The sequence below is a fragment of the Panthera uncia genome, chromosome D4 (genome assembly GCF_023721935.1).
Source record: "Panthera uncia isolate 11264 chromosome D4, Puncia_PCG_1.0, whole genome shotgun sequence".
NCBI lineage: Eukaryota > Metazoa > Chordata > Mammalia > Carnivora > Felidae > Panthera > Panthera uncia.
In genome coordinates this window covers 86061454-86075692 of record NC_064807.1, presented here as the reverse complement: position 1 = coordinate 86075692, position 14239 = coordinate 86061454, and the positions used below count along the sequence as shown (strand labels likewise).

General features: G+C 59.1%; 1 protein-coding gene across 1 annotated transcript in view; it reads right to left on the bottom strand.

Annotated features, from left to right (window-relative positions):
• HMCN2 (hemicentin 2) overlaps positions 1–14239 on the bottom strand; it is a 143174-nt gene that overhangs the window by 88511 nt on the left and 40424 nt on the right. The window contains exons 12-19 of the mRNA XM_049630227.1: positions 13279–13420; positions 12654–12781; positions 11871–11984; positions 9578–9727; positions 2806–2994; positions 2276–2371; positions 1867–1994; positions 85–229 (exon numbers count right to left, since the gene is read on the bottom strand). Coding sequence (XP_049486184.1) covers positions 85–229; positions 1867–1994; positions 2276–2371; positions 2806–2994; positions 9578–9727; positions 11871–11984; positions 12654–12781; positions 13279–13420 — 1092 coding nt within the window. The remainder of the gene's footprint in view (positions 1–84; positions 230–1866; positions 1995–2275; positions 2372–2805; positions 2995–9577; positions 9728–11870; positions 11985–12653; positions 12782–13278; positions 13421–14239) is intronic.

Genomic DNA, 14239 nt, shown 5'->3' with positions numbered 1-14239 from the left:
ACAGGTGTTGCAGATCAAGTTCTCCTCATGCGTCCTCCCCACCCCGTCACATCCCTCACCCCTACCCTGCACCCCAGGACTCACCCTGGACAACCAACTCCACATCCCTGTGCTGAGAGCCAGCCGTGTTGGTGAGCACACAGCTGTACCTCCCCGCGTCCTCCTGCAGCGCCCGGTCCAGGTGGAGGCTGCCATCTGCTCGGACCGAATGCCGGCTGCCAGGTGGGAGCTGGGGAGGGTGAGGAAGCCCCAGCTTGAACCGCAGCCCCACGCGGCGCCCGCTGAGAGAGAGAACGCTCTGGAAACCACACTGCCCACCAGGCCAGTGGGGAGCAAGCCGGACCGAGAGGTCGGGGGTTTGGAGAACTCTCTCCCCTTCCCTGAGACTCCTCCACCCCCGCAGACCCTCGGGGCTAGGTGACCTTGACCCCGGGCACACCTCGGACCCCACTCTCCCACGACCAGCCGGACCAGTGGGCCGGGGGGAGCCTCTCCCAAGAGTACAGGGCTGGGGCCAGAGCCTTTCCTGAGTAGGGGCTGGGGCTCCAAGGTAGGGACAGAGAGTAGGGACAAATTCCTGCAGGGAGAGAACAGAGCCACAGGAGCAGAACAGAGGTGTGGCCACATCAGACGTGGTCCCAGGGAGAGAAGCAGAGATAGTGGCTCCTGGTGGCTGCCCAGATCTGTCCCCATGGGGACCAGGGAGAGCTGCTCCAGAAGGGCGCCCGGGGCAACCTTCATAAAGATGTCTAACCAGTCTTTCTTTGGTGAGGGGTCCTTTTAAAACCTTTCCACCACCAGGCCTCACCACTTTCGGCATCCTTGTCCCTGTCCTGTGAGCCTGGCTGCACACATGGGACTCGGCTCTAGGAGCTGCCCCTGTGCCCTCTTGGTACCAGGCCCCCTTGGGCCGAGCAAGCTTGAGGGGGTTTCTGCTTGTGGCACTGGGCAGCCCTATGGGCACGCGCCCTTCTGGTGTGGCCACGGAGCTGAAACAGACCCCACATCTCCAGCCGCTCACTGGCCTGGCATCGACAAGGCCCAGGGCCCTCTTTCTGCAACCCGAGCATCAGATTCTACTCAGGAAGGCTCCCTCAAGGGCACAAGGTCCCCAGTATGTCTGAGGACAGGGCCCGGGAATTGAGGAAAGGGGAGGGGTAAAGAAGGAGTGGCCAGGGGCGCCTGGGTGGCTCAGTGGGCTAAGCATCTGACTTCAGCTCAGGTCATGATCTCGCTGTTCGTGACTTCGAGCCCCGCGTCGGGCTCTGTGCTGACCGCTCAGAGCCTGGAGCTGCTTCGGATTCTGTGTCTCCCTCTCCGTTCCTCCTCTGCTTGCTCTCTCTCTCTCTCTCTCTCTCTCTCAAAAATAAATAAACATGTAAAAAAATTTTTTTTAAAAACTGTTAAAAAGAAAAGGAGTGGCCACGAGAGGAGAAATAGAAAAAATAAAATAAAGAAAACCGAATCCATATGAGTGGATAAAGCAGCTATCACGTACCCAGCTACGTAGTCAGGGCGGATGTTGAACTGCACATCCGGTCAGAATGGGGGGCAGAAAGCACTGTCTCTGTGCCCCCTAAATTCCTGCCCCCCAGCCTCAGCACTAATGGAGCGTAAGATTCTCCTGCGGCTCTCGGGGGGTGGGGACCAGCAGCCACAGAAACCTTGGCAGGACTTGGGAGGGTGACGGATGGTATCAGCACATTTACCAGAGAAGTTTCTGGAAACAGGCAGGCAAGAGAGGGAGCAAGGAAGAGCACGTTCCAAACCAAGCAAATAGCAAAGTGGAGGCAGAGGGAGGAACGTGACAGTCCCCTCCGCCCCCAGGCACCACTGCAGGTGCCTGCACCCAGAGAGCTCGCTCACCGGCAGCCCGGCCTTGAGCCAGCGTCGCTCCGGGAGGGGCCTCCCCGCCAGGATGATGCAGGGCAGGGACACCGGCTGCCTCTCCAGCACCCGGACAGTGGAGGCGCTGCTTGCGATCTGCGGTGGGACTGTGGGGAGGGGAGACGGTATGGGTCACATTAGATTCCCGCGGGTGGCCGTCGCGGGGACAGAGACCCCACTGCCCCCCGCTCCTCCCCAGGGAACCAGTGGATAGGGGATCCTCGAGGGTCAAAGGGCACACTTCCCGGGGCACATTGCCCAGGAAGCAGGGATCCAGATCTGCTCTTGGAGAGCCTGGCACGGCCACACCCGTCCCAAAGGATGGGCCGCCATAGTGAGGGGGCCTCCCTGGGGGTGCCCGGCCTCCCCACCAGATCCACCAGCGAACCGTGTCCGGTCACGACGAGCCGGGCCTCTGCCCGGACCTTCCCGAACACATTTTGAGCTTCACAGAGATACAGGGCCTGGTCTTCGGGGGCCACACCTGAGGGACGGAAAGAGGCCGGCCTGACTGCCGGGACCCGCCACCGCTCCGGCCCCCCAGGTGCAGGCAGCCCACGGCACAGCCCGGCCCTGCAGGGGTGAGGGAGGAGGGCTGGGGGGAGGCAGCCAGGCCTTGGGAGGGCATTCGTGGTCAACCCAGTGCCCGGGATCCGACCCGCGCGACAAGCCCTCAGGCCGGCCCGTTATTAAACCCAGGCGGTAGGTTTTGTCGTTGTCATGGCTGTGGGGGGCTCAGAGCAGCGGGGCGACTTGGTCAGAGGCAGCCAGCCAGGACACGAGCCCGCGTCGGCCTCACCCATGGCCAATGCCAGGCATCAACGTTCTGCTCCGAGCCACCCGGCCTGGGGAGGCACTCGGCGTGTCAGAAGCCATCCTGTCTCCCCCGCCCATCCTCCCCCGGCCCCTGTCTCTTACTTTCAAAGAACAGCACTCCCGAATCAGGCTGCCCCGTCCTGCCACCCCGCCTGGGCCCCAGCGGCTGGCCATCTCCACGGCGCCAGGTGACCAGCGGGGGCGGGCGGCCCATGGCCCGGCACGCCAGGAGGGCACTCCTCCCCAGCTCCACAGTGACATCCCGGGGCAGCTCCATCAGCCGGGGCGCATCTGCAGGGAGGTGACCGGTCAGCCATGCCCGGTGGCTGAACCCCACGTGCCCCTCCAGAGGACTGATCCCGCCGCCTGCCCCCCTCCCCTGGCTGGGAGGTTCCCTTTCTCCCGGCCTCGCCCTCGTGAACCTGGGGCTGACTCATCTCCAGGGCTCTAGGGCCAACCTGAGCCTGGAAGGATCCGGCCCTGAAGAGGGGTTAGGGATGAGGCAGAGGGAGCGGCCTTTGGCAGGAGGAAGCTACCGCCGCGCCTCACGCCCCTGCACGGGGTCACGGGAGCCCCGCTGTGCCTGGCCGTGCAGGGGGGCGGGGGCAACTGGCCTGCTCCTGAGGCGACACCTCCTGGGAAGCCCACCTCTGAGGGGCTGCAAATCAAGTTCCAGCCACAGGAGCCCCGCGCCTTGGAGACCCTCCCCTCCCTCGCCCTCCTCCTGGACCTCTTGCACCTGAACTTGGGCAACCATTTCCCGACCCCCAAAGAGCCCACTCTGTGGGGAGATTACGGGCCACCTTGACTCTCTTCTCCACATCTCTGTTTGCCAAAATTTTTGCAATGAGTATATGAAACGCCACCACAAAATGAAAACATGCTTATTATTAATCAGGTGACTTTATCCTTCAACATTAATCGTGACCCCAGGGCAACAGTCCTCGACGAGGACTCACCTGGGTCAAACAAAACTCCAACAATACGCAAGAATCTACTTCCCCCCCCAATCTTTTGCTCCCCACGCCCCCAAGCTCATGCCCTTCCCCAGGGCCACCACTGTTAATAGCTTGTAGCGTTTCTGCTAAACTTTTTTCTAAGCGTTGTCTGACGTTTATCATCAGGAGAAAATAAGTGATTTCCCCAAACAGAAACTCGTGATCCTTTCTGCCCTTCCGTAGGCCAGGAGTGAGTCCAACTCCAGATGGGTCCAGGCCCCGTGCCCCGCAGCTAACGGGCACTGTCCTCCGGTCCCCGTCCCCAGACCCATGACCAGGAAGCCTTGTTTTTTTTCCTTTTTTTCTTTTCTTTTTTTAGCCTGTAGCATCCAGCACCATGGAAACCCCTCCACCTCTTTGTTCTGTCCGCCTCCCTCCAGAAATCACCCCCATTTCCATCCAAATCATGACATCAAATTTCCCTCCTGGCCCAGGGATTAGGGAAGTTCCAAGGAGATATAAACACAAGTTGGAAAATTACTGCAAGGAGGACCCAACGGTCTTGGACCCAACCTCAGACGCCACCCGCACGCCTCTCTTTCTTGTTGGGCCCTGGCCAGAATCCCAGAAAGCCTCTGCTCTGGGCTTGCCTCAGACAGGGTCACTGGTCCAGCAGAGCCCTGGCCCCTGGGCAGAGGTGAGCCTCAGCTCCGGGACAGGCACTCCCAGAACCTGCCTTCGCCGGCCCCGCCCAGCCGCACCTGCTTCTTGACCCCTCCCTCCTTAGTCCCCAAACAGCCCAGCTTGGTCTTCCGACTCTGGGACATTACAAAACACACTCTCGTCCCCATTCTCCTCCCAGACCTGAACTTCCCCCTGGAAAGGGACAACCGACTTACGATCGTCAGCAAATGATATGCACAGAGCATAGCATCTGGAGCACCTACGAAGTGACAGGCACGGTGACGGTGCTTTTAGAAACACCAGTTTCATCAACGGCCCTAACAAGCTCCTGGAGTGGATGCCATCACAACCCTACTTTACAGATGAGGACGCTGAGGGTCAGGGAGATGAAGGAAACTGGCAAAGGGCACAGGTCCAAGCCGATGGAAGAGGCGGGCTCGGAGCTTAGGTCTGGCTGCGGCTGAGGCCCAGGCTCTCAGCCACCGCACCCCTGCGTCCCCCTGGGTCCTCGGGAGCAACTTGGCCGCTTGCTCCGGCCAGAGCCGCACCCGTCTCTTCTGTCCTTTCTTTGGGGTGAATCCCAAAGCAGCCAAATCCCGACTCAGATCCTGCCCGGAAAAACTCTGACTCAGCGTCGGGCACAGCCACACCCCCCTCACCCCGTTCCTCACTGGAGCCCCCAAATAAGGCAGGACCCCAGAATCCTCGTACGCCCGGGCTGGAGGTCCTTTGGTCACCTCCTCTGCACATGGGAAACTGAGGCCCGGAGCAGGGGCAGGGCCGGCCCTGAGTCCTGCAGCATGTCGGTGGGGGCTGGGCTCCCAACCCAGTGCTCTTCCCAGGGCCTCACCAGGGGCCCAGCCACCTCTGCTTCCAGGCCCCCTCCCCACAGACTCCCAGGTGACCCCCGCGGTAACCCAGGGAGGGACCGTAAACTGGCTCCCCCGACTGCCAGAGGGATGGCCCCTTCTGCCTTGGCCTCAGGCGGGCTTCGGGGCAGGAGCTGCAAATGCCCAGAGACCATTAGGCACTGCAGCCCCACCAGGCTCCCTGGAGACACGGCGTGTGTCTGTGGGGGCGCAGTGCCGGGTGGGGAACCTAGAATACCCAGGATGAGAGCACAGCCCCACTGAAGGATGCCAGCCAGCAGCCTGGGTTGGGGGGAAAGGACAGGAGGGTCTAGCCACCCTGAGGGCCACCTCCCCCTTCCCCCTGCTTCCCCTCCTCTGCAGAAGGGCTGAGGGGTTTGGTTAACTCGGCCCGGCAGGGCCACTCCCCACCTCCAGAAGGTTTTCGGGGGGAAAGGTCCCCATGGATTCTAACGGCAAAGTGACCACGGCAGAGGTGATGACTTCCCTTCCTCCTACTCGGCCACCAGGGCAGGGGGCACCGGCCTAAAGGCCCAAAGCCTGCGCTGGGCCCTTGCACTGCCTCTGCCCCAGTGGGCATCGTGGATGAACCCCTTCAGCACTTGGGGCCTCAGTTTCCCCATGCAGAAGGAGGTAACTATTTTTATTCTGGCTCCAATACCTTAAAGTTCCACGGTTCTTTATCATTGTGCGCAGACCCAGCGTTCCCCCCACCCCCGTCCCCTGTGCCATCCCCCCGCCCTAGTTCCCGTGGCTCAGAGCCCTGCAGCAGGGCTGGTGAGGATGAGCCAGCTCAGGAAGGAGAGCTCCAGTCTGTCTTGACTTTGGCCACGAGTAGGCAGAGGGTCTTAGGTCCAATGGCTACACAGCAGGGCAAGGTGGGCAACAGGAGAGGCCGGCCTCGGGCCCTGCCCTGCGTTCAGAGGGAATGCCGGGGTGTCTGTGGCTGGGGGGGATGGGCTCCACAGCCCCCTCCCGGGCAGGGTCCTGCAACTGGGCCCGGAGCCGCAGCCCCACCAGCCAGGGCCGCAGGAGGACTCTCACGGGCCTCTTCCTCTCGTGGAAAAATATCAACGGTTATATTTTATGACCACATTGACATAAAGGCACACGCTATCCAGGCTGGATTCCTTCTTATCTCTTTGTTGGTACCCATTTGCTTCCCTCTCATTTTAAAAGAAATGAAAATCAGAGCCTTATCCTGGGTCGCCGGAGGCATCGCAGACCCCGGGTCCGTGCCCGCCGTGCCCGACGGGACAGCCGCCCGGAACCCTGGCCACTCCTGCCCCGGATCCCAGCACCGCTTCTCTCCTGCTCTCCCGGGCTGGCCACGGGCCCTCTGCACCCCCCAAAGTACCTGCTCTCCCCCCCCCCCGCCCCACTCATCTGCCTGGCCACCACGGGCCGGGAACAGGAAGAGGAAGGAGGGTCCTCTCATCCTGAATGAGAATCCAGCAGGCGCAGGTGACGGCTCAGAGCGGCTGTTCTCAGGGAGCAGAAAGGGCAGTGAACTTGGGGCGGGCATGGCCTGCTGCGGGGCCCCGCTCGCCAGCCGTGTGACGAACCACGCCGCCTCACCGGGCCCCCGTGGGCAAGCGTGTTGAGTATTTATTCCATTCAAGCCCGGAGCGTAGCACGCTGTCTCATCAAATCTCTCAAGGACCCTACGGGCAAGGCTCTGTGATTATCATCTCCTTTTCACAGATGGGGAAAGAAGGGCACAGGGAGGTCAATAACTTGACCAAACGGGAGCCTGCACACGGACCTCGGACTCCAGTCTTCCGCGTCCAGAGGTGACGCACAGGTGCCTTGCAGGTGGGTCCACTGACATTGGCACTCGCCTCCCTCCTTCCCAAACGCCCCCAGGAAGAGAGTTCCCAGCTCAACAGCAGCAGGTGGGCACTGTGCCCAGCCGTTCCTGGCCCTGGAAGGCTCTGCCGGCCTGGCTAGGAAGGCTGGACCGCAGCTGCCATCCAGATGGGCAGGAAATTCGATTTCCTCCCGCTGCTGCTAGGCCAGCTCTCCCCAGACACACAGGCGCTGGGTCACCGTCCACCCCTTCCCTGACCTAAAGGTTGAAGGCCACCAGTGGCGCAGTGGCCGAGAAGCCTGCCTCTGGGATGCCACCCATGTCCTCCTTGACATGGCCCTAAGGCCTGTATCTGACAGGTAGAGGAAGCGGACCAAGGAAATAAGGCAGTGCTGCAAAGAAATCAGACAGGAAACAAAGGATGACTCTTGGAAACAGTGCCAAGGGCAGCCCTGCCTGGAGCGCCCTCTCTGCTCCCCCGGAACCTACTGACTGTTAACAATGACAGTGGCATTGATCAGAACCCACCAGCCCCCAGGCCTTTCGTATCTCTCACTCGTACAGCATCCCGGAGCCTGGGGCTGGCGGTGACCCCACAGCAGGTAGCAGATTCCCGGGCACCCCTCACCCCCTGCTCTGTCTCACTCCCTGGCTCGCTTCTCTTGCCGTGGGGAGATCTGCACATGCTGTTCCCTTTACCTGGGACACTGTTCCCCAGCTCACCACCTGACTGATTGCTTCTGGGTTCATCTCAGGCACCACCTCCTCCAAGAAGCCTTCCCAGCCCCCACTGTCCGTTGGACCCCTTCTCTGGGCACCAACAGCTCCCCGTGGATACCACCTGCAAAAGTTCAGTGTATTGTCTGTCTGACATCTGGGACCTTGACACCAAGAGCCCGAGTCTCGCCTGCCATTGTGTCCCCAGCACAGGGCCCGGCCACCTGGTGACCATGTGCTACAGGAATGAATGATGGAACAAACAAATGAAGGCCAAGAGTGCCCTGAGCCTGGGAGGATCCAACCCTGGGATGAGACTGTCCTCCTCAGGGCCAGAACCTCCTACTCACAGGGCTTACTCTCCCCCCAGAGCCCCCCACCGTCCTTGGAGAGCCCCTTGGGCGTCCCACCCAGCCTAGACAAGCACATCCCCGATTCTCTGTGCTTCCCCAGAATTCCTAGCACCTGGCTTTCCCACTGTGGCCACAGTGAACCCCTCAAAGCCCAGTCCATCCCGGCTCAGCATGCCAAGGAGCGGTGCCCACAACTTCAAGCAATCCCCAGGACTCAGGGTCCGGGCCTGGAACTGAGACGTCACGGCAGTCACAGCCAAGGCCATGCACCAGCCACAGGAGAATACAGACTCCCCATCTGTAAAAAGGCGATAATCAGGCATCTGTTTATCAAGCACTCAAGATGGGCCAGATTCTGTGCTAAGCTTTATATGCCTGATTTCACTTGGACGCTCACAGCAACCCTCATGGCATGGTCAGCCCCGTTTTACAAAGGGGGAAACTGAGGGTCAATGACTCGACCAAAGCACATAGGTGGCAAGACGTGACGGAGACGAGACGGGACTTCAGGTCTCAGGAATGACAACGCCCGAACTTGACCCAAACTGTCTCTGTGGCAGGCAGCCTCCAAGACGGTCCCAGTGACCCCTGCCTCCCGGTATCTGCACACTTGAGCAGCCCCTCCCACCCACCGCGCACAAGGGTTGGTTGGTGTGACCAACAGAATACAGTAGAAGTGACTCTATGTCACTTCCACGACTGTGGCTGGTTATAAAGACTTCAGGGCGCCTGGGCGACTCAGCCGGTTAAGCGTCCGACTCTTGACTTTGGCTCAGGTCACGATCTCACAGTTTCATGAGTCTGAGCTCCACATCGGGCTCTGCACCGACAGTGCGGGGCCTGCTTAGGATTCTCTCTCTCTCTCTCTCTCTCTCCCTCTCTCTTTGCCCCTCCCCTGCTTGCAAGTTCTTTCAAAATAAATACACTCAAAAATAATTATAATAAATAAAGCACTTAAAAAAATTTTTTTAAAGACTGCAGCTTCCTGGTTGGATTCCCTCCCTCCCTTTCTCTCACTCTCCCTCTCTCTCTCTTTCTCTCTCTCTCTCTCCCCCTCCCTCAGCTACCTCACTCATGAGAATCCATGTCAGGAGAAGCCTTCTAGACAAGCCCACATGGAGAACGAACTGAGGCCTCCTGCCAACAGACGCATGAGTGAATTCAGACTGGGTTCTCCCACCCCGGTCAAGCCTTCAGATGAAGCAGCCCCAGCTGAAGCATTAACGGCAAGCCCACGAGAGACCCTGAGCCACGGCCACCAGCCAAGCCACTCCCAAATCCTGACCCTCCAGAACGGCAAGATAATAAATGCTTACTGTTCAAGCCATGAAGTTTGGGGGCAATTTGTTATACAACGAGAGGCACTGTGTCCTCGGTCCCACGTGCTCTGGATCCACGTGATCCTAATTCCACACTGGCGTTCTACACGGTAGAGTTCCCTCCTCCCCGCTCAGAGGCGCGGCAAAGGGGGAGGGGCAGGTGGGGGCCAGCTGCAATACTCACATCCAACCTCTAGCCGGATTTCTGCAGAGGCATCGCCCATCTCGTTGACAGCTCGGCAGGTGTAGATGCCAGCATCCCTCTCCCGAGTTGCCGGGATCCGCAGCGTCCCAGAGCTGGAGCCCTCAGGGCCCAGAATCATTTCAAGACCCCCTGGACCAAAGAAGGGAGAGCATATCTAATGGGGACAGAGTCTCAGTTTTCTAAGACGAACAGAGTTCTGGGAGTGGATGTTGGTGACGGGCATACAACGACACGCGTATAATTACAACTACCGAACCGCACCCCTAGCAAGGGTTAAGATGTCAAGTTCGTTATTTGTACGTTACAACCATTAAAGGCAAATTTTTTAAGTTGAAAAAAGCCTCCAGCCCTGCGGGGGGGCTTCCCTGAGCTACTCCGTTGACCTCTGTAGAGGCCCAGCCTGTCCCCCTGCATTCAATGGGCTGAGCACCAACAAACTCCTTGCCTGGGTCTCCCCGCTGGGTCCCCATCCTCCACCCCAGGTCTAGAGCGACTGAGGTCTGGATCAGCTCTGGGGGCGCCCAGGGTCGCCCTGGGATGACCACACCCCACCCACGGCTGCCTCTCTGAGGCCTCATCCCGGGCAGTCCTCCCGAAACCCACCCCGAGGCCTCCCTCGTTTCTCCTGACTGTTGTCTGCACCCAGGCTCCTGACGGCTCCCCTGATTCTGCCCTACGTTCTAAATTCTATTTTCATTTTTTATTTTTACTGCGGTAAAATGCACATAAAACAAACAACTGCACCATCTCCAGCGTTCAGAGTGTCCAATTCAGTGGCGTTAAGTACGTTCACATTATTGTGTATCTGTCTCCAGAACTTTCTTGAACTTTCTCGTCGTCCCAAACCGAAACTCCGCCCTCAGTAAACAGTGGCTCTCCATCCCCCCACCCCATTTTTCATTTTTTCAAATGAAAAAGATTTTTACTTGTGGCAAAAAAAAAAAAAAAACACAACAAAATTGGGGGCGCCTGGGTGGCTCAGTCAGTTAAGCGTCTGACTTTTGATTTTGGATCGGGTCATGATCTCACGGTTCCTGAGTTCGGGCCCCGCGTCGGGCTCTGTGCTGACAGTGCAGACCCTGCTTGGGATGCTCTCTCTCTCCTTCTCTCTGTGCCCCTCCCCCACGCTCTTGCTCTCTCTTTCTTAACAATAAACTTAAAAACATTTTTTAAGGAAGAACAAAATTTACCACCTTCACCATTTCCAAGAGCGCAGTTCTACAGTGTTAACTATATTTACATTGTCGTACAACTGGAATTCCACTTCTTCTTAAGGCTGAATAATATTCCATCAAGAGATGCCCTCCTAAAGAGGGCTGGCCGGGCTCTCGGCCAGAACATGAGACGCGAGCACTGAATGAGGAGTCCCGACACCCCTGGCACCCACCAGGGGTGGCCTTGGACAAGTTCAAGTTCGAAGCTACTTCTGCCTGCCAGGACTCTGAGCTAATACCTCAGGTGCGTCCAGGTGGAAGAGGGCAATATGACTGAGAGGCTGACCCTTGAGAAGGAGCTAGTGTTCTGCTCCTGGCAAGACTGAGGCAGCAGCCCCAGGCCGGCGGCCCCTGCTGAAGGCTCGAGAACACCCCCGTTGGCCAAACTCTAGCCCAGCGTCTGGCACCAGGAAGACCCTCCGTGCCCATTAACTCAAAAGAGCCTCAGACAACTCTGGTCCTATGGCTCCCCATTTCTCAGGTAACTGTATCACTGTCACGATCTAAGGACACCGAGCCCAGCCCGGGTGCCAGGCTGGTCCTAAACACTATACACTGAATCCTTGCACAACCAACCTGTCTGATCTCCCCTCATTTTCCAGATAAGGAAGCAGGCTCGGAGATGCCAAGTCACCTGCCCCTTTTTCACCCAGGGAGCCAGAATTCAAACCTGAGTCCACTCTCGTTTTGTTTCTTTTTTTTATGTTGTATTTATTTTTGAGAGACAGAGAGAGAGCAAGCCGGGGGAGGGACAGAGAGAAAGAGAGAGAGAGAGGGAGACCCAGAATCCGAAGCAGGCTCCGGGCTCCGAGCTGTCAGCACAGAGCCCGACGCGGGGCTCGAACCCATGGACCGCGAGATCATGACCTGAGCCGAAGCAGGACGCTGAATCGACTGAGCCACCCGGGCGCCCCAATGAATCTACTCTAAATCCTGTTGCTGGCCACTGAGCCGTGCGGATGCTGGGCTGGGTGGGGGGAGGGGGTGCCCCCCTGACTGTTCTGGAAAGCTGATCCTCCGGGGCCCCCGCGGGACAGTTCCACAGACCCCTCTCGTACCTCGGTACCAGACGACCCGGGGTGGGGGCACCCCAGACACCTCACACACCAGCACGGCCTCCTCCCCGACAGCAGCCAGCACCACGGCATTTACGGCAGAGACCGACGGCGGATCTGTGTGGGAACAGATGGGGAACTTGGGAGCAACCCACAGACCCCCTAGGGCGACAGGGCGGCTTTTCACAGTTTGCGGGGGGGGGGGGTGCAGCGAGGAGAGAGAAGGACCTGGCCTCCCTGCCTCCTCCCCATCCCCCACCACCCGTCATCCCAGAAAGGTTTCTGACCCAGGATCTCAAATCAAAGCCAGTCCCGCCTGGAGCCACCCCACCCCTCAACACACATCGTTTCTTATTGAACTTGCCATCAAAGTGGAAACCCTACAAGGTCCTGAAATGCCCTAGGTGGGCTGCCCAGCCCTCCCTGAAGTCCCCCTCAATTCACTCCACACCAGCCTTCTCGCGGCCCCTTGAGCACCCCAGACTCCTGCCGACCTCAGGGCCTTTGCCTCACCGGGTCCCCGGGCTGGGAACACTGCTCCTATTCCCTTCTCTGGTAAGCATCACCTCCTCACCGAGGCCTTGGCCGGTCCCGTGTGTAACAGCCATTTCCCCCTCGCCCCACCCGCCTATCACCCGGCGCTGTGATCCCCCTCGAGTACTGTTAGCTGCCCGCATGCTTCTTTTGTGCCTGGGCAGGGAACATGCGTTCAGTGCTGTATCCCCAGCTCAGTGAGTATCTATGGACGGGAAGGAGGGAGGGAGAGAGGGGGAGAGGCCCAGGTACCTGTATAATAGAGGGTGACCGTCTCCTCGTCTGTGCCAACCTCATTAGCGGCCCGGCAGCTGTAATTCCCAGCATCCTCTGGGGCCACTGCCTGAATGATCAGGGTTCCCTGGGCATCCACACGGATTCTGGAGTCACGCCATAAAATAACATGCTCAACGGGAGGGGGCTGATTAGGTGGGGTCACACAAAGATTAGGTGGGGATGACACAAAGTCACCCTCAATAACGAATTAATCCCATCACTAGCGACCGCCATTTCCTACTGACTGCTTGCTCTGTGGCTGGCGGTGCGCCCAGCACTTTACATAGATTGTCCTTTTTCATTCGTGAGGCTCAGAGAGGTAAAGCGACTCGCCCGAGGTCACACAGCCTGAATGGCAGAGGCAGGATTCGAGCACAGGTCTGGTGGATTCTGGAACTACGGCTCTTGACCCCCCGGGCTCATACTGAGGCATCGCTATGTTTTCAAAGCGATCTCGCTGCCGAGTCTCAAATGATCCCAGGAAGAAGGCAGGGCGAATGCTACCCTCTCTTCCCAACCCCACTTAGAGGGAAGAAGATGGGGGCCCAGAGAGGTCCCCTGGGACCTCTAGTCCCAGAGTCCCTCGTCCCGGGGCCCTTACCTGCTGTCCTCTTGCAGAGCATGACCCTCACGGCTCCAGGAGATGTGGGGTGCGGGGTACCCCGAAGCTGAGCAGCGAATTCTCACCTCCACACCCTGGGAGAAGTGCTGGGACCGGGTGTGGATGCTGACCTGGGGAGCCTCTGCAGTTCAAAGAGTGGACAGGTGGTCAAGAGTCTGTCTGGGCAGCCGTGCTGTCCCAGGTGCCTCCACTCCATCCCCGAAGTCACAGATGGGCCAGACGTAGGAAGCAAAGGCCCCCCAAGGGCCCGAATCCCAGGGAGTGGCTTTCCTGGGAGCTGGGGTTGACCAGATAGCCGCCCAGGCCACACGGGGAGGATTTTCCAAAGCTCTCCCTGGGATTCTGGTCTGGGCTGAGCATCCTGGAGAGGGTTAGGGTGATAGGCAGATGCCAGGGCTGGGGGCAACACCCATCTCCAGTGACCTTGAGGGGACGCCAAAGCCTGCCCAAGTACTGGCCCCAGACTTAGGTTCTGTTCACGGTACAACGGGCTTGTCAGACTCGAACAGACCTCACCAGGCCAACTCATCTGGAATAGGCAAGCAGGCCCCTCCCATGCCAGTGGCAGTCTCAACACACTCCAGTCAGGAGTGGCTGGGACAAGAGAGGGCAGTTTTTCCAACACGCTCACTTTTACACTTGGGCAAATAGCATCCCAGAGAGAAGGATCTGGCTAAACCCTGGGTGGACCCGAGGCTACATCCGGGTCCTAAAACTCCAGGACGGGTGCTCTTTCCGCTGCCCCCCCCCCCCCCCCGCCCCATCTGGCCAGGGCCACCCAGCCCCCGCCACGCGCTTCTGATCTCTGGACTTCCAGAAGTTTCCCGTAGCCCACTCCTCCCCCACATACGGCAATGGAGCTGACCCACGGCACGGGAGGTAAACAGGACACGACGAAACTGGCTTGGTCTACAGCAGTAGAGATTGAGGTTAGCTACCA